This window comes from Gopherus evgoodei, chromosome 4, assembly GCF_007399415.2.
Source record: "Gopherus evgoodei ecotype Sinaloan lineage chromosome 4, rGopEvg1_v1.p, whole genome shotgun sequence".
Lineage (NCBI taxonomy): Eukaryota > Metazoa > Chordata > Testudines > Testudinidae > Gopherus > Gopherus evgoodei.
In genome coordinates this window covers 118,812,793-118,833,017 of record NC_044325.1, presented here as the reverse complement: position 1 = coordinate 118,833,017, position 20,225 = coordinate 118,812,793, and the positions used below count along the sequence as shown (strand labels likewise).

Below are 20,225 nucleotides of genomic sequence, written 5' to 3'. Positions count from 1 at the left end.
AAGTCTCAACTACACTGACTTCTAAAACTAAATGAAAGAGGTTTTGTGTTTGGGCATCTCAGCACCAGCTGCCTCCCTTAAGAACACTCATTTTAGCAATATTGGACTACCTACTAGCTGTGCAAGGGTGTACAAACCCAGCACCAGCCAAACAAATGTTAATGAACTGCTATGGGCAAAACAGCCATACCCCACCATACCTGCAAAGCATATCAGTCCTATAAGAAAGTCCTTTAAAACTTTTACAAATGAATTACCTGAGGCCACTGAACTGGACTACAGCTGGCCAGGGCCCCCTTGAAGGAATGGTGGCCTGCCACTGCTTTCTGTTAATTAGGTTCCTCCTCCCTTTTGGGACCTTCAGTAGTCCAAGAAAGACTAGATTCTACAGGACATAGTTGGAGGGATGGATCCCACACCTGGATCTGTGCTAATGACTGCCCGGGTGATGAGGACTAGGTGAGTGCAGGACCCTATCACATCCCAAGGGTATCCTATGGGAGACAAAGTCCTTGACAATGTGGTAGAGAATCTGGACAACTTTCCAACCCCGTTGAAGAGTATGACACACACAAAAACCCCTAAATTTCCTCACCCTCTGGTGAGATCTGATAGAGTCTAGAAAATGGATAAATCTGGAGCAGCTACTCAAATGGATGGTGGAGAAACAAATGCAGGTCACACTGCAACAACAGATGGTGGCCCACAATAGTAACAGGCAGCCCCTAGCAGCGACAGCTTATCTGCGAGTAGGTTTCCCAGCAACAAGACCACAGCAAAGACTGGTGCAGCAAATGCTGGTGTTTTTACAACTTTCAGGAACCCTGGGCCTTTTAGATTGCCGCCAGAGCCCCACTGCTCGAGCCCTGGGGTAGTGGCAATAGCCCAGGCCTCTGTCAGTGATTTAAAGGGCCTGGGGCTCCCAGCTGCCACTACCATAACCGGAGTGCCAGGCTCTTCAAATCTCAATTGAAAGGGCCCAGGGACTTAAAAGTTCCGCCTCTTCCGTAGGGCCTCAACCTACTGCTCAGGACTCTGGCGTACCGGTTAGTCCTTTAAGTTACTTTCACCCCTACTGACTAGGGAATTTATTTCCTGTCTAGACTTGTGGAAGAGCTATTTAGCCTCTTACAGATCAAGACCATTCAAACATCTGCATACCAGCTTCAAATGAACAGCTTGGATCAGTGGGTTTCAAACTTTTTAGGTTGTATACTCCTTTCCAAATAATGTAGTGTACGGGGTATCCCCATCTGAGTTAGGGTAATAATATACCTATGAAAACACTCTAATACTAATTAGTAAATATTTTAAATGTGGATACATGTGTGGTTTTTTTCCCGATGCATTTGCAAAGATTCGAATGAAAATTTGACCTTTTATATATTTTGAAATACAGCGTAGCTTATTAAAGCTTTTGATGCTTCAGAAAAAAAGAAAACATTGACTAATATGTTTGTAGATCCTATATTTACTTGAGGTTTTCACTTTTGTCGTTTTTAAAAGGGCAATTTGCAAGATTAAATAAACAGGTTCTTTGTCAGCACCTCTGGGCTCCCAGCCAGCAGCTGCCACGCTCTGGCTAGCACCTGCCACTCTGAAGGGAGAGTGGAGAGCAACGGCTGCTGGTCAGGCACCCACCTCCAAAGGCAGTGCCGCTGCCAGCAGCAGTGTAGAAGTAAGGGTGGCATAGTATGTGTATCACCACCCTTATTTCTGTACTGCTGCTTGAAGTAGTGCTGACTTCAGAGCTGTGCATCTGGCACCTCTGGGCTCATGACCAGAAGATGCTGCTCTCTGTGCATCCCAGTGCACAAATCAAGCACTGCCTCCCCATCCCATTGCCCCAACTTCCCTTTCATGGCCTTGCATCCCAGGCTCGCCTCACTCCTTACCTCTCAACCACAGTGTCCCCCCCACTCCTCCCGACCACAGCGCCTTGGGCAATCGCTCACGCTCATAAGGCCATCCCTGCATCCACTTGCCCTGCATAACAAAGTCTGCACAGGGGAGTCTGCGCAGGCTTGCATCTTTTCACTCAGCTCCCAACCTTGGCCTGTCTGCCATTAAAAGATTTTTCTCCTTCATCCCCTGATGAGAGCTCAGGTACCTTGAGGGGTATGTATTTTGAAAACTATTTTGAAAACCACTGGCCTAAGGTTTAACAAGCCTTGAAACAAATGTTGAAAAATTTTGTGGTCTCAGAACTGGGACCAGTTCCTCCCTCTGCCCCACCTTTTGCTCCTACCAGGGCAGACACATTTGGCCTATCACCACATTGAAACACCCCTGTGACAATGAGTCTGAGAGATGCCTTGGCCACTTTCCCAGAAGATATGGGAGGTGGCATGGTGGAAACTGCAAACCACATTGGACCTGGGTGTGGCAAAGGAATCGCATAGTGAATGAACAGCCCCGTTGTACTGGAATCCAAGCCTGACAGCACAACTTGCTTTTGCATTGATTTTCAGAAAGTCACTTAACCCATGGGATGGGTTACCCAACTTTGGCTCCCCTACTTTTAGTCAAAAGACTGGTAGCCTCTGACCATCAAATTCCCCATTATTTGCCTTCGGGTGGGAACTGGACAGCTCACATGACCTTGCCCCTCTGAGTCCCTAAAAGGAAGGTGGGCCAGGCCCCAAACAGTTATTTTAAAGCACATACATGTAACTTGTCTGAGGGCTTTGGACTGCACTACAACTGGCCAGAGCCCCCTTGAAGGAAGAGAGGCCTGCCACCAGCTTCCATTAGGTGTTATTTCCCTTCTAGGACCTTCAGTATCATCGGAAGGAGTAGACTTTCATGAGACTTATCTGGAGTGCTGAGTGTCCCACAACTGGACCTGTATTGACTGCCTAGGTAGTAAGGACTGAATACCAGGTAAGTGCAGGATCCATCACACCTCAATGGAGTGCTGTGGGAGAGCAAGCTCAAAACACTAGTCCTGAAACAGTCGGGACAACTACATCAAGTAGTTTATCCCTATGAGTGTTCCACTTCAGGTATGCATGCATGCCTGTGTTCCTTCAATTGGAGATTTTCAATAGCAGTGTCCACTGGTCTGTATCTGCACCCTACAGATACTTGTGCTCCAATCTGAGAGCAGATAGGGAAAGGGTGGACCTGCCACAGCTCCAGTGTCTTTGCAACTGCCGGTAGCCTGAGATGGATTCAGCTTTGCTAATCCAGCATTATTCTTACCCTATTTTATTTTAGTTAGTTCAACTTTGTTATTCTTATCTTGTTTCTTGTACATGCTTTATATTTTATGGGGACCTCTTTCTTTCACCTTTTTTGTGCCTCACAGTCAGGGCTTCCCTGTCCACCTCAGTACCCTTGTTTGGAGTTCTAGTTAAACCGCAACCGGTCACTGAACACCTTCCTTGCTGATACCAGGCAGATTTCTGCTTAGGTTATGCCCAAACTCCCAGGGCTTAAACATTGCCAGACCTGCAACAGGTCTTTTCTCCTCAGTAATGGACATTCTTCATCGAGTGGTGTCCTTGTGTGTGCTCCACTCTCGGTCTCAGTGTATCCCTGCGCCGGAGATCGGAGATTTCTCACAGCAGTACTCGGCCGGGGAAAGGGCACGCACAGGAGTCATCTCGTGCAGCCGTTGGCACCTCCTGTAGCGCGCTCCCCTGGCCATCCCCTCAGTTCCTTCTCAACTGTCCTCAGCTGCAGACAGAGCTCCACAGCAGAGCTCTCTTTGATACTTTCTGGGGGAAAAAAATAGTCATAAGTTACATAGGAACTTCTTTTTAGTCTATACTTAGTTACACTGTTTAGTTAGTCTTAGCCCTGGTCTACATTATGTGTGTGGGGGGGAGGCTGTTGATCTAAGTTATGCAACTTTAGCTTCATGAAGTTATTCACGTAGTTATTCATGTAGCTGAAGTTGACGTATTTAGATTGACTTACCCTGGTGTCTTCACCGTGGTGAGTTGAGTGCTGCCGCTCCCCAGTTGACTCTGCTTGAGCCTCTCGCCAAGCTGGAGTACAGGAGTCGATGGAAGAGCATTTGGGGGTCAGTTTATCGCATCTAGACTAGATGATGCAATAAATCAACCCCCGCTGGATTGATCGCTGCCCGCTGATCTGGTGAGTAGTGAAGACATATCCTTAGTCTATACATAGTTACATAGTTTGGTTAGTTCCTCTAAGAGGTTTTTCTAAAAAAAAAAAAAAAAAAAAAAAAAAAAAAAAGGTAGGGGGAGAAAGAAGAAGGCTTTTTCTCTCCTTAACTCCCTGTTTGGGAACAGTTTCTACAGTTTACCATTACAATTAACTCCCACCCTTATCTCTGGAGAGGCAGGAGAGGCTTACCTGCAGACATGCCAGGCTCAACAGGATTTAAATGTGTGACTCCTGCAGTGAACCAATGCTGGTCTCTGACAGTCACACATCCTGCGTTCGCTGTCTGGGAGAAACTCATATCTCCCAGAAATACATGCATTGCACCAAATTAACATCAAGGGCAAGATGCGACAGGGATCTTCGCTTGAAAATGCTTCTGCTGGAGAGATCCCTCCAACCTCCGCAAGAGAGATCCTCTGGGGAGTCTCACAGACTGAGATCCCTGAGCTCTGATAAGGCTCCGACTTCCAAAACTGTCAGGAAGCGAGCCTTGACCTCTCTAGCAAGGGTCTCTCAGAAAAAGAGAGCTTCCCCAGCGAGGTTTTTACCCTCAGTGCTCCACTCATCCAAAGTGACCACTTAAGAGGCACCGGGCTCCTCCAGTGCCATCCCTCAGCAGACCCCTGCTGAGCCCCAATGTATGGCACCAGAGTTGAGATGTCAAGTCTCCTCCACAGCAACGACTACCCCAGTGCAGAGCATGGCACAGGCAGCAGCACTGTGATCAATGCTGCTGCCATTGGCACCGACCCAACACTCGCTGCCGCCTAACAAGCTGAATCCAGCACCGGACAGTACTGCAATGGTCGACCACAACCTCAAGGCGCAGTTCCTGCATCCTGCTGACAAAGCAGTTTCTTCTGCATCGCAGTCACCACTGCTCGGCACCGAACACTGCCTGAGCTACATAGCACGGTACCATCCTTCATCTCCTGCACCTCTCTCCATGCATAGTGGCGAGGAAGGAGATGTGGAGAACACTCGCTTCTCCTCTCAACGATCATCCCCATCACAGATGAGACCTACATGGAATGCTGTGAAGCCTAAGCCTCATCCCTCAGAGCATTCACAGCCCTGGTATGCACAGCACTGGCCTTACCCATTACCACCTTACCCCATGCAATGGCCACAGTGCGGTCCTTGGCCCACATACCAGAACTCCTATTCTGGTTCCTCTTCCCCAGCAACAAGAGGTTCCAGAGTACATCCATCATTACTACACAGAGAAACCTCTGATCCCCATGAGGCAGAGATAGAAGAGGAAGAAATACTATCACAGGCAGACTGGATGATTCACCACCTACCCGACACTCATCTTCTGCACCAGACGAAGCGGTGACGCCGTCTACCCCTATGACATCGGATGACCTGAAACAGTTCCAGAACTCTTCAAAAGAGTAGCAAACAGCCAAGAAATTGCCTTACATGAGGTGCAGGAGAAACAACATAAGTTGTTAAAAATCTTACAACCGGCATCAGCGACCAAGATTGCCCTCCCTATGGATGAGGTTATAATAGAGCCTGCGGAGGTAATATGGCAAACACTGGCTTTGGCACCACCCACTAACAAAAGGGCTGACAGAAAATATTTTGTTCCAGCCAAAGGCATGGAATTTTTGTTTTCACACCCTCAAGCTTGCTCTCTGGTAGTAGAGCCTGCTAATCAGCGCAGTAAACAGCCTCATTTCCGCTCCTCACTGCAAGATAAAGAACACAAGAGACTTGACCTCTCTGGGCAGAAAGTTTACTCATCATCCACCCTTCTGTTTAGAGTTGCCAACTATTCTGCTCTACTAGCAAATTACGACTACTCTAACTATAGTAAAATACAAGAGCTCATGGAGGACCTCCCCGTGCATCAACATCCTCAACTCAACACCATTATCAATGAGGGTCAGTTAATAGCCCGCAAAGCACTGCAAGCCTCAATGGATGTAGCAGACACAGCTTCCTGAACAACAGCAACAGCTGTGGTTATGAGAAGAACATCATAGTTGCAGGCTTCAGGAATTCCAAAAGAACTACAGCTAAAAGTAGAGAACCTCCCCTTCGATGGGGATAAACTATTCTCGTCTCAAACTGATGACGCCTTCCATACCATGAAGGCTTCCTGAGCAACACTGTGTACACTAGGCATACACCCACCACCTAACAGACGTGCTCACTTTATACCATACCAGAGGTCACGAGACACCTCATTTAACCATCAACAACCACGATACTTCACTCAGAACAGACCCAAACAACGGGCTCAGAGACGACAAGCTCCACAAAACCAGGCCTCGTTCACCTGTCCATCTACATCTAAGCCACGATTTTGAAGTCTTGATCAAGGGTATGCATGACCTCCCCACACTTCTAGTGCCAACAGATACCCCATCCCACAATTTTGGTCACTGCCTACACCCATTTTACCATGCCTGGGCTGCGATATTCACAGATAAATGGGTTCTGGAGATCATACAATCTGGCTACACCTTCCCTTTCACAACCATCCCCCTTACCCTCCCTCCTTCCCTGTCCCTCTTCAGGGATCCCTCTCATGAGCACCTTCTGCAACAAGAAGTAGACCACCTCCTGCTGCTGGGTTCTGTAGAACCAGTACCACATCAATACCGAGGGAGGGTTTTTTATTTCAAATATTTCCTGACAGAGAATAAAGGAGGGGAATGGAGACCAATCTTAGAACTCTGAAAACTCAACAGGTTCATAGGCAACCACAGGTTCAAAATGGTCACTTTGGCCACAGTAATCCCAGTGCTAGTCACGGGGGACTGGTTTTTAGCCCTCAACCTCCAAGATGCATACTTCCATATTACAATACATCCTGCCCACAGATGGTTCCTGAGGTTCACAGTAGGACCCAATCACTACCAATACAGGGTCCTTCCCTACGGACTGTCCACTGCTGCCTGCGTATTCTCAAAACCCTTGTGATAGTAGCAGCACATTTACAATGCAATGGAATCATAGTCTTCCACTATTTGGATGATTGCCTTCTCAAGGCTGCCAACCGACAAGAAACGGCAGGCATGCTGAAGATCACAATAGACCTGTTTCACCAACAAGGTCTACAGATAAACAAAAAGAAACCCACCCTGGAATCAACCCAGCGATTGAAGTTTATCGGAGCCGACTTAGACTCCATACAAACCAAGGCAATATTGCCAAACCTCAGATCACTAAACTGACCAATCTTATTTCCATGGTGACCATCAGACCACAAACTTCAGTGAGGACATGCCTTCAGATTTTGGGACGTATGGCAGCTACAACTTTTGTAGTAAAGTATGCCAGACTCCATATGTGCTGCCTGCAGCACTGGTTGAGCATGGTCTATGCACCCAGCAAACACTCTCTCAACAGAAGTGTTACACTACCACCAAGGGTTATCCTCTCCCTACAATGGTGGACACAGCCAGATAGTGTATGCTCCGGGATTCCCTTTCAACAAGACACCTCGTCAGTGACTATCACAACAGATGCCTCCCTGATAGGTTGAGGCGCCCACTTGGGTCACCACAATGTACAAGGCAAGTGGTCTGTGACGGAAACCCGACTACATATCCATTTCCTGGAACTCCATGTGGTACACAATGCATGCCACCACTTCCCCCCACTCATATGGCAGAACTCAATCTCTGTTCTCACTGACAATGTGGCATGCATGTTTTACATCAATCGCCAAGGAGGAGCCAGGTCTCACTTGCTATGCGTAGAAGCCATGAATTTATGGAACCTGTGCATCTGCAACAATATGGACATCACAGCATCATACCTACCAGGTTGCCAAAACACTACACCCAACAACCTCAGCAGGCACTTCTCACAGAAACACGAGTGGGAAATCCATGACAGGGTTCTTGACACAATATTCCAAAAATGGAGTCAGCCAGTAACAGACCTTCTTCTTCGAGTGATTGCTCATATCCATTCCAGTTAGGTGTGCACACCGTGCGTGCACGTTCGTCGGAAACTTTTTACCCTAGCAACTCCAGTGGGCCGGCAGGTCGCCCCCTAGAGTGGCGCCGCCATGGCGCTTGATATATACCCCTGCCGGCCCACCCGCTCCTCAGTTCCTTCTTACCGCCGTGTCGGTCGTTGGAACTGTGGAGCGCGGCATTGCTGTCCTCCACGTCCCTAGCTCTCCTTCGTTTTACAGTTCATAGTTGTAGTTAGTAGTAAATAGTTGTTAAGTATAGTTAGTTAATTGGTGTATTGTAAATAGTTGCAAATAGTTGTTAGCGGGTTAGGGCCGTAGCCCTTCCCGGCACCCGGCACCGGGCCCATGCCTGGTTCGCTGGGCTTCAAACAATGTGCGGCCTGTAAGAAGCCGATGCCGACCAGCGATCCCCACGATGCGTGCCTAAAGTGTCTAGGGGAATCGCACATTTTGGACAAGTGCCGCATTTGCAAGGCTTTTAAGCCTAGGACAAAAAAGGAGAGAGACCAGAGATTAAGGACTCTCCTTATGGAAGTGGCACTCAACCCAGCAGCTTCGCAGACCGTCACCTCTACACTGGCACCGGACCGCGCCGGCACCGGAAAGACACCCCGGCACCGTCCTTCCCCGGCACCGGGACCCGAAGCAAGGCCCTTGAAGTCTGCGATTCCATCCAGGCAGACTCGAGTGGAACGCCCGGCACCTACCTCAGCCGCGGCACCACCAGCAGGGATCCCGTCGACTCCGGGCTCACAGGGTCCGTCGAGTCCGGTCCCTCCTAGCTCCCCCATAAGATCTGGGGTTGAGCTATTCGTCCCATCGACGCCAGAGACTTTTGCTTCGGCACGGGACCTGATCGCTCTTACAGAGCCAACTCAGCCTCCACCCCCGGTACCCCCGGTGCGGGTTGTGTCCAGAGGCAAGCCGATGATGAGAGCGCCGTCTCGGGACTCACGTTCACTGTCGAGGCCCCGTCGCCGTGGACGCTCCCGATCCCGGCGCGGCTCGCAGTCCCGGCACCGCTCCCCTCGGCGGTACCAGTTGCACTCGCGGCGCCGGTCATCCTCCAAACAGTCCCTGTCTGGTTCAAGTCACCAATACCGGCACTGGGACTCTAGGAGCCGTTTCCACCAGTGATCAACTCCCCGGTCAACCTCCCGGCACCGAGCTGGTGCCAGGTCCCGGTCGACCTCCCGGCACCGTGTCGGTGGCAGGTCCCGGTCCCGATCCTGGCACTGAGTCGGCAGCAGGTACCGGTCCCACTCCCGGCACCGAGTCGAAGGCAGGCCCCGGTCCCGATCCCGGCACCGGTATGATTCCTGGTACCGGACCCGGCACCGAGAACATCTTCGGCGTCAGGACGAAGGGATCCTTACCAACCGCGTTCGGCCCCTCCATGGCCTTCCAGACAGCCGTCTGTGTCGTCACAGGCGGACAGTGTTTATGCGCTGGACACAGACAGGCACGCGGCCCTTTTTCAAGACCCTCCTCTGCAGGACCAGGGGCCGCAGCAGTGGGGGTTCTGGACACCCTGGGCGTACCACCAAGCCTAGGGCCCCCAGCAGCTTCCTCCTAGGCCTGCGACAGCTGAGCACAGGGCGCCGGAGGCATCGCTGTCTCGCCCCCCTCCCTCTCCAGACAGGGAGGACAGGTCCAAACAGCAGGACCCTGAGCTCCCTCCGGAGTCAGAAGCGCGGGCTCAGACAGACCCTCCCATGGACACTCTCTTGCCAGGGGTCTCCTCGTCGTCCTCTCCCGATGAGGCAGTGGCAGGCACTTCTTCCACCAGCCCTCCCCCACTCGACCTCAGGGCGCACCAGGACCTCCTCAGGCGTGTAGTGCAGAACTTAAACCTGCAAGCTGAGGAGGTCTCCGAGATCGAAGATCCCGTGGTGAGCATCCTCTCCTCAGATGCTCCCACCGCCCTGCCCTTTATTTGGACTATCCAGGCCAACGCCAATACGATCTGGCAGTCGCCGGCCTCCATCCCCCCTGCTGCACGAGGCGTGGAGCATAAGTACATGGCCCCCTCCAGGGGCTATGAGTACCTCCATGTTCACCCAACACCGTGTTCCCTTGTAGTGCAGTCAGTGAACGAAAGGGAGCGTCATGGACAAGAGGCCCCAGCTCCCAAGTCCAAGGAGGCCAGGCGTATGGACCTCCTCGGCAGCAAGGTCTATTCGGCGGGGGCCCTTCAGCTCAGGGTTTCCAACCAACAAACCCTTCTTAGCCGCTACGCCTTTAACTCTTGGGTGGCAGCGGATAAGTTTAAGGAGCTGTTGCCACAGGAGGCGCGTCAAGAATTTGCGGCAATTCTTGACGAGAGCAAGAAGGTCGCAAGAACCTCATTGCAGGCCTCCTTGGACGCAGCAGACTCGGCCTCTCATACCCTCGCCTCAGGGGTTACAATGCGCCGCATCTCCTGGCTTCAGGTTTCTGGCCTTCCACCGGAGCTCCAATATACCATCCAGGACCTCCCGTTCGAAGGTCAGGGCCTGTTCTCGGAGAAGACAGACCCCAGACTAAAAAGTCTGAAGGACAATCGGGTCATCATGCGCTCCCTTGGGATGCATACGCCCAGGACACAATGCAGACCCTTCCGGCCGCAACAACAGCAGCAGCGCTGGCCGTACCCCCAGTTCCGCCAGCGGCAGGACCTCAATAGGCGCCGCGGCAGAAATGGCAGGCGCAGACAGTCGGGAAACCACGGGGGGCAGAACCAGAGCTCCTCCAAAGCCCCACCTGGGCCCAAACCTTCGTTTTGAAGGTGCGCCCGAGGGTGCGGTACCAGTTTCCCCCACAGATCCTTCCCCCCCATTTTCTAACCGCCTTTCGTTTTTCCTCCAGGCGTGGACCCAAATAACATCCGACCGCTGGGTCTTACGCACTGTGCAGACGGGATACCATCTGCAGTTTACGTCTTTCCCTCCCTCTCGCCTCCCATCCTCGTCCCTCTTCAGGGACCCCTCTCACGAGCAATTCCTCCGCCAGGAGGTGCAGACGCTCCTCGACAAAGGAGCTGTAGAGGTGGTTCCGGAGAACGAGAAGGGCAAGGGGTTTTATTCCCGCTACTTCCTGATCCCCAAGGCCAAGGGAGGCCTCAGACCTATCCTCGACCTGCGGGAATTCAACAAACATCTGGTGAAGTTGAAGTTCCGCATGGTATCCCTGGGGACCATTATCCCATCTCTGGATCCTGGAGACTGGTACACCGCTCTCGACATGCAGGATGCTTATTTTCATATCGCCATATTGCCACAACACAGACGTTTCCTTCGGTTCGTGGTCGACCGCCATCATTACCAATTTGCGGCCCTCCCATTTGGCCTCTCCACGGCCCTGAGGGTATTCACCAAATGCATGGCTGTTGTTGTCGCACATCTTCGGCGCAGTCGCGTTCACGTGTTCCCTTACCTCAACGATTGGCTGATTCGGGGCACATCAGAGCTGCAGGTCCGCAACCACATCCGCAGTATCACCAACCTCTTTACTACCTCTTTACTACTATCAACGTGGACAAGTCCACTCTGCTCCCCACACAGAGGATAGAGTTCATCGGGGCCGTTCTGGACTCCACCTTGGCCAGGGCACTTCTGCCATTGCCCAGGTTCCAGTCGCTGTCAGCCATCATTCAGCGCTTGCAGGCGGCCCCCCTGACCTCTATAAGGACATGCCTAACCCTCTTAGGCCACATGGCAGCCTGCACATTTGTGACAGGTTATGCGCGGCTCCGCATGAGGCCCCTCCAATCTTGGCTCATCGCACAGTACCGGCCGACCAGACATTCGCTGGACATGGTTGTCACCATCCCCCAGGGGGTATTGGATTCCCTCCGCTGGTGGCTAGACCAGTCCGTCGTGTGTGCAGGGCTCCCGTTTCATCCGCCCCAACCCTCGGTGTCCCTAACAACGGATGCCTCAGATCTCGGCTGGGGGGCCCACCTGGGAACCCTGAGGACACAGGGCCTGTGGTCCCCGCAGGAGGTGGATCTACACATCAACATATGAGAGTTGAGAGCGGTCCGTCTTGCTTGTCAAGCATTCTCCCATCAGCTTCGAGGTCGTTGTGTCGCGGTATTCACCGACAACACGACGACCATGTACTATATCAACAAGCAGGGCGGCACCAGATCCTCTCCCCTATGTCAGGAGGCGATGCGGGCCCACTCCATTCACCTCACGGCTTCCTTCCTTCCCGGAGTATGGAACACGCTGGCGGACCGCCTGAGCAGATCCTTCCTCTCACACGAGTGGTCCCTTCGCCCGGACATCGCCCTCTCACTCTTCCATAGGTGGGGTTGTCCCCGCATGGACCTCTTCGCGTCCAGGGGGAACAGGAAATGCCAGGCGTTCTGCTCCTTTCAGGGCCGGGAACCCGGGTCGGTAGCGGACGTCTTCCTTATCCCGTGGACGACCCACTTGTTCTACGCGTTCCCTCCATTCCCACTGGTCCACAAGGTCCTTCTGAAGATGCGCAGGGACAGGGCCCGCGTGATTATGATAGCTCCAGCGTGGCCCAGGCAACATTGGTACCCCATGTTGCTGGACCTGACCATAGCCAACCCAGTCCCCCTGCCCCTTCACCCGGACCTGATCACCCAGGACCACGGCAGACCCTGTCACCCGGACCTCCAGTCACTGCACCTGGCGGGGTGGCTCCTGCGTGGCTGACCAGATCCGAATTACGCTGCTCTATCCCGGTACGTGAAGTACTCCTGGGCAGCAGGAAGCCTTCCACCAGAGCGACGTACTCGGCCAAGTGCAAGCGTTTCTCCTGTTGGTGTACAGAGAGGGGTTTCCTCCCTATGGAGGTTTCTGTCGCCAATATTTTGGACTACATTTGGTCCCTCAAGCAACGGGGCCTGGCGATATCGTCCCTTTGGGTTCACCTGGCGGCTATCTCCACCTTTCATCTGGGTGGGGATGGCCGCTCGGTTTTCTCTCACCCGACGGTGACTAGATTCCTGAAGGGACTAGAACGTCTCTACCCCCAGGTCCGACTCCCTGCCCCTACCTGGGATCTCAACCTGGTTCTGGCTCGGCTCATGGGGCCTCCCTTTGAGCCGTTAGCGACTTGTTCCCTGCTCTATCTTTCCTGGAAGACTGCCTTTCTAGTGGCCATCACCTCAGCTAGACGGGTGTTGGAACTCCGGGCCCTCACGGGAGATCCCCCGTATATGGTCTTCCATAAAGATAAGGTACAGCTGAGACCGCACCCTGCCTTCCTCCCCAAGGTGGTCTCAGCCTTTCACGTCAACCAGAAGATCTTCCTCCCCGTCTTTTTCCCGAACCCTCATTCGTCACGCAGGGAGCAACAACTCCACTCGCTTGATGTCCGTTGGGCTCTCGCGTTTTATGTGGACAGAACCAAACCGTTCCGCAAATCCCCCCAGCTTTTCGTGGCAGTAGCGGACCGCATTAAGGGGCTTCCCATTTCCTCGCAGAGGTTATCCTCGTGGGTATAAGTCCTGTATCAGGACTTGCTATGACTTGGCTCACGTCCCTACGGGCCATGTAACTGCGCACTCTACCAGGGCACAGGCGTCGTCGCTGGCTTTCCTCGCCCGCGTGCCCGTCCAAGAGATCTGTCGGGCAGCGACCTGGTCATCGGTCCACACCTTTGCTTCCCATTACGCCCTGGTCCATCAGTCCAGAGATGATGCGGCCTTCGGCTCTGCAGTGCTCCAGGCCGCGACTTCTCACTCCGACCCCACCGCCTAGGTAAGGCTTGGGATTCACCTAACTGGAATGGATATGAGGAATCACTCGAAGAAGAAAAGACGGTTACTCACCTTTGTAACTGTTGTTCTTCGAGATGTGTTTCTCATATCCATTCCACACCCGCCCTCCTTCCCCACTGTCGGAGTAGCCGGCAAGAAGGAACTGAGGAGCGGGTGGGCCGGCAGGGGTATATATCAAATGCCATAGCGGTGCCACTTTAGGGGGCAACCTGCCAGCCCACTGGAGTTGCTAGGGTAAAAAGTTTCCAACGAACATGCACGCGCGGCACGCACACCTAACTGGAATGGATATGAGCAACACATCTCGAAGAACAACAGTTTCAAAGGTGAGTAACGGTCTTTTTTCACCTCAGCGACAAATCACAAAGGTCCACTCTTTTGCTCCAGGGCAGACCTGGCACTGGGGTCATTGGGGGATGCCTTCCTCATCCCGTGAAATGTGTCACTCATGTACGCCTTCCCGCCGATACCACAAGTTATCCGCAAGATACAATTTGACAGAGCATACATCATTCTCATTGTCCCCACATGGGCCAGACAGACTTAGTTTCAGTACCTCTCACGTCTAGCAGTCTGTGCCCCACAACCGCTGTCCTTCCAGATGGACCTCCTGTCCCAGAACAAGGGCCTGATGCTTCATCCAGACCCAGCGAAACTCCATCTCAAAGTGTGGCTCCTCTCTGGTTCTAACATGGGGAATTTAACTGTTTGGAGAAAGTGAAACAGGTATTACTAAATAGCCGTCGCCTCACCACTAGATTCTTCCTTTGGTGTCAGCAAAAACAGCTGGACGCGACCAAGGCACCTCTATCTGTGATCCTAGACTACCTACTAGAACTGAAGGAAATGGGGTTAGCCATAAGCTCTATTAAAATACACCTTACTGCCTTTACGGCCCTCCATAAACAGATAGAAGGAACTTCAGTATTTGCTCACCCGATTACACGGTGCTGTCTAGAAGGTATACAGAACATGTACCCAGAATGCCAACCTGCACCACCATGGGATCTCAATCATGTGCTCAAATGTCTCACAAGACCACCCATTGAGCCTCTAGCAACCTGCTCGCTCCTTCATATGTCAATGAAGGTCCCATTCCTAGTGGCAATCACGTCTGTCAGACGTGTCAGCGAAGTAGGAGCATTGATGGCTGAACCACCATACACTGTATTTACCAAAGACAAAATCATGTTACGTCCTCACCCAAAATTCTTGCCCAAAGTGGCTACACATTTTCATATTAACTAAACCATACACTTACCTGCCTTCTATCACAAGCCACATAACGACTCTCGAGAAGCAATGTTGCACATGCTGGATGTAAGACGGGCTGTAGCCTTCTATTTGGACAGAACTAAACCATTCGCAAGTCACCAAGACTATTTGTGTCTACAGCAGAGCGCTCCAAGGGCTCTACACTATTCACCCAGAGACTCTCCAAATGGGTCTCTATCTGTATTCAAACTTGCTACCACCTGTATCACAAAGAACCCCCCCGGGCATCAGATCCCACTCAACGCAAGCCATGGTAACATCAAATTACATTCTTGAACAATGTCCCCTTTAATAGATATTTGTAGAGCTGCAGCCTGGACATCAGCACAACCTTTTGCAAAGCATTACGCTATCACCCTAGGCCTTGTCTCAGTGCTCTCATCACACACTTATACATAACTTCGACCCCCTACCGCCCATGGTGGGGTACTGCTCTACAAGCACCTAGAGTGGAGCACCCACAGGGACACCACTCGATGAAGAAGAAGAAGTTACTCACCACTCGATGAAGAAGAAGTGGAGGAGGGTGGGTGCTCCACTACCCATCCTCCTCCCCCTATTTCTGAGTTCACAGCTGAGCTCTGCAGTAGAGAAGGAACGGAGGGGACGGTCAGGGGAGCGTGTGCTACAGGAGGTGCCAACGGCTGCACGAGACAACTCCTGTGCGCACCCTTCCTCCAGCCGAGTATTGCTGTGAGATATCTCCAATCTCTGGCGCAGGGATGCACTGACACCTAGAGTGGAGCACCCACAAGGACACAGATCTTGAAGAACCATCATTACTGCACAAGGTGAGTAACTTCTTCCATCTGCTTCCATTGCCTCAGGGGGCTCATATTCTATCTAAGTGTAAATTCTGCAGTGGCTTCAAGAGCAAATCTAGAAAGCAGAGGGAAGACAGAATCAAATTATTTCTCTCATTTCATGAGACCTGCTACTGATTCAGGGCCTGACACATGCGCCCTCCCACACCATACATCAACCTTTTACTCCAAAAAAGAGAAGACACAAATCCCTTGTTAGGGAGTTGAAGAGGAAAGGAAGATGCCCCAAAGACACCATATATATATTAACTATTGCCCTGAGGATATATGGGCCACAGCTGTATGCTGATTGGGCTGCAAGCAGCCTGCAGGCTGTGGGTTGAGATTCATTGCCTCAAATCATAGCGTGGGTCTGCCTGCACTGCTAGGCCACATGGCAGCTTCCACCTTCATTACACCCCACACCAGTCTGCATTCAAGGTTCCCCCAACCCTGGCTCAGGATAGTCTGCACACCCAGCAAATAGAGCGTGACCAAGAGGGTATCTATTCTGCAGAAGGCTCTTGACTCCAGCAATTGGTGGAAGGAGCCTCACAAGGTCTGTGAGGGAACCCCATTCATGCATCCCCATTAAGAGGAGCATTACTACAGATGCTGCATTGCTAAACTGGGGAGTTCAGTTCCAGGGTCTTACAGCTGAAGACAGGTGCACTCCCTGATAGTCCACAGGAAGAATTATTTATATGGAATTATCCACATAGTATAAATGTAAGTATGTAAAATGAATTTGTTTTTGTACTCAATGATATTGATATGTTATAAAATATTTTTATTCTAGCAAGAATAGAGAAAAAGTTAGCAAGTCTTTTATCATCATTTACTTGGTAGCAATTTTTATGTTAATTCATGTTTTTGAGGATTTTTTGTTTTTATCTAGGCCAGTTATCAGAAGCAATACCACACTAGAATGCTTAACCAAGATGCTGCCCAAACATTAATAGGCTCAGCAAAAAGCTATGTTGATATTAGAGGAAAGTAAGTGCTTCATTTACTTTAATTTTTAAAATTGAAATTAGTTGGATATCAGACAGTATGTGCCAGATGTTCAAATATGCATGTAACAGAGGAAATATATATCCATTGCTTTCACTAATCCCTAGACTTGTGCTTACAAGTGAGCAGCCTGTAGATGCAGTTACTTGATGTGCAAGCAGTCACACAACTAAATGGGTTGGTATAGAATTTTATAGGCATATTCATTGTTTTGAAAACATGCTCCTACTGTACATGTTCTACATATGAATAGTCTAAAAGGGGAATTTTTGTTTAAAAAACAGTGAATAACTTAATGAAAGTTGTTTAGTAATTTTTAAAACAATTTTTGGTGCAAATTAGTCATCATGAAAGTTGCCAGACATTATAGCCTTGTAAGCAATGTACTTTATTATTTACATAACAAATACAGCATGGGCAACAGCATTGTAAGCTGACTTAAACCATCCTTGACCCTCTTTTAGAAGCACCACCTTTAGAAGTGAGACAGAAATTTCATCTCCATGCCACTTTTATCTGTCCATCATAGTATTATGTACTAGCATCTGTCACCAACGTATTTGAATGCCTCTAATTAGATCTCCTCTGGAAGTTCATTTAACAGCCAGATTCCTGCAGTTGAAAATGCCTTATCTCTGACCTTTATGCACTTAGTCCTGTCTTTTCTTACACTCTTCTGGAACAATGCAGATAACTGTCTTGACAGTTCTTAGAAAGACATGCAGTCTCTTTCTAGACAGGGAAGATGGTACAGTAGTTAGGGCACTAACCTGGGACTAAGGACAAATGGATTCAATTCCCAGTTCTGCCACAGACTTCCTGTGTAGGGTTGCCAGGTGTCCAGTTTTCAGCTGGAATGTCTAGTTAAAAAGGGAAACTGGCAGCTGATCGAAAGCTAAAAGTCCAGTTACCTGCAGTAACGGGCCTCTGCCACCGGGGAGGAGGAGCAGAAAGAGCAGCTGCTGCTGCTGGAGCCTGGAGGTGAGGCTCTGATTAGCAGATGCGGCTCTTTGCACCCCCCAACCTGATGGTGAGAACTGGCTGGCTCTTGGACCAGGCTCCAAAGTGGGTACCAGCACCATGGGGGGGGGAGGTCCTGTCTACCCCCTTTGCCCCACTATGTCCCAATTTCCCCAGCCCCTTGCTCCGGGGATGGACCTGAATTTCTCCTTGGCCTCGCTCCGCAGAGCAACCTCCCTCCTGTCCCGCTGTGCCCCAATTTCCCTACCTCGGCCCCTCGCTATGGGGACTGACCCGTCGTGCCCTGCTGTGCTGCAATTGGACAGGCTCCGCATCAGCTCCTCCCAGTCCGGCTCTGCAGGCGGCGAGTGAGCCCTGGGGGGATGGGAGAGTGAGTGATGGGGCAGGGGTGGAGAGTGAGTAACGGTGGGGGTAGAGGTTGGACGGGTGGTGGGGCCTCAGAGAAAGAGTCAAGGTAGGGGCAGGATCCGGGAAGAGGCATGGTCGGTTTTCAGGGATTAGAAAGTTGGCAATCCTATTCCTGTGTGATTTTGGGCAAGTCACTTAGGCCTAGTCTACACTGGGGGATGGATTGATCTAAGTTACACAACTTCAGCTACGTGAATAACGTAGCTGAAGTCATTGTACTTAGATCAACTTACCGTGGTGTCTTCACCGTGGTTACTCGACTGCTGCCGCTCTTCTGTTGACTCTACCTGCGCCTCTCGCCAAGCTGGATTATAGGAGTCAATGGGAGACCGCTCAGGGATCAATCAGTGCCTGCTGATCCGGCCAGTAGTGAAGACATACCCTTAGTCTCTCTCTGTTTCAATTCTTAATCTGTAAAATGGGGATAATGTTTCTTCCTTGCCTCACGTGGTTATAGTGAGGATAAATTTATTAGAAATTTTGAGGTCCACAGTTCCTGTAATATCGTAGGCCATATAAGTACCCAAGATAAATAATGTAACTGGGAACTGATTCATTAATGGGTCTGAAGATTGAGATCAAGACCAAAGCTCCACATTGGACGTAGAGGTAGTCTGTGAAGGGTCCAAATTACAGGGGGGGAATGTTCAAAGCAGTCCAACCTGTGGAGGAGGAACCAGCTATTATTGCACAAGTGGCGGGAGACTTTGCATTTTTTTCATATGTAGATTCAGATACAGTGAATTACAATAATCTAGTCTGGAGTGAATGGTAGTGAATTACAAATGCTGTTGCTTATAACTGAGCTACGTTGTAGTCATGTATATTTTTAGTAAAAGTCAAAAATTCATGGCCTGGGACCTGTCCATGACTTGTACTATATATCCCTGACTAAATCTTGTGGGGTGCACAGCTTGGGCCCCCCACTAGTGCTGGGGGAGTTGAGGAGGCTCGCAGGCTGCCTACCTGGCTCCTTGCAGCTCCCTGGAAGCAGGGACGTGTCTCTCCCTCAGCTCCTAGCTCTGCTCACTGCTCCCACCCCAACTGCTGGGTCCACATCTCCCATTGGCCAGGAACCACAGCCAATGACAGCTGCGAGGGCGGTGCCTGTGGACAGAGGCAGTGTGTGGAGCTAGGAGCTGAGGAAGGGAGGGACATGTTGCTGCTTCTAGGGAGCCGCCCCCCCAAGATAAGCGCTGCCCTGAGCCCCCTCCCACACCCAAATTCCTTCTGCTGGGGGTAGGGAAGTGTCCCAAGTAGAGCCAGTGCAATCATTTAGGCAACCTAGGCGGTTACCTAGGGCACTAGGATTTGGGGGGCGGCATTTTCTTCGGCAGCGACTGTGGCGGCCGGATCTTCGGCCGTCCCAGTCACCGCCGGCATTTAGGCAGAGGGAGCTGGGGCAGGGGGGCGCGGCGAGGGCTGCCTGCAGCAAGTAGGGGGGGGTGACATGCAGGGGAACTCCCCGCCCCAGCTCACTCCTGCCTTACCTCTTCCTCGAGGACGCTGTGGCTGCTTCACTTCTCCCGCCTCCCAGGCTTGCGGTGCCTAAGCTGATTGCCGCAAGCCTGGGAGGCAGGAGAAGTGAAGCAGCGATGGCGTGCTCGGGGAGGAGGTGGAGCAGGGGCGAGCTGCTTCCCTTCTCCCGCCTTCCAGGCTTGCAGCGCCAATCCGCTTAGGCACCGCAAGCCTGGGAGGTGGGAGAAGTGAAGCAGCGACGGCGCACTCGGGGTGAAGGTGGAGCAGGGGTGAGCTGAGGTGGAGGGGGGGTGCCTCAGAGTGGAGGGTGGGGAGTTGCCGCAGGGGGGGCGCCTCGGGGCGGATGGGGGGAGCTGACGCGGGGGCAGGGGGGCCCCTCAGGGTGGGGGCTCGGGGACGGGGGAGGGCACAAGGTGGAAGTTTTGCCTAGGGCACGAAACAT

At 51.5% G+C, this 20,225-nt stretch overlaps 1 protein-coding gene across 1 annotated transcript in view; it reads left to right on the top strand.

Annotated features, from left to right (window-relative positions):
• The window catches only part of LOC115651191 (sodium/hydrogen exchanger 10-like), a 354,344-nt gene that overhangs the window by 159,640 nt on the left and 174,479 nt on the right, over positions 1-20,225 (top strand). Inside the window, 1 exon segment of the mRNA XM_030562150.1 lies at positions 16,800-16,901. Within this exon segment, the coding sequence (XP_030418010.1) occupies positions 16,800-16,901 (102 nt within the window).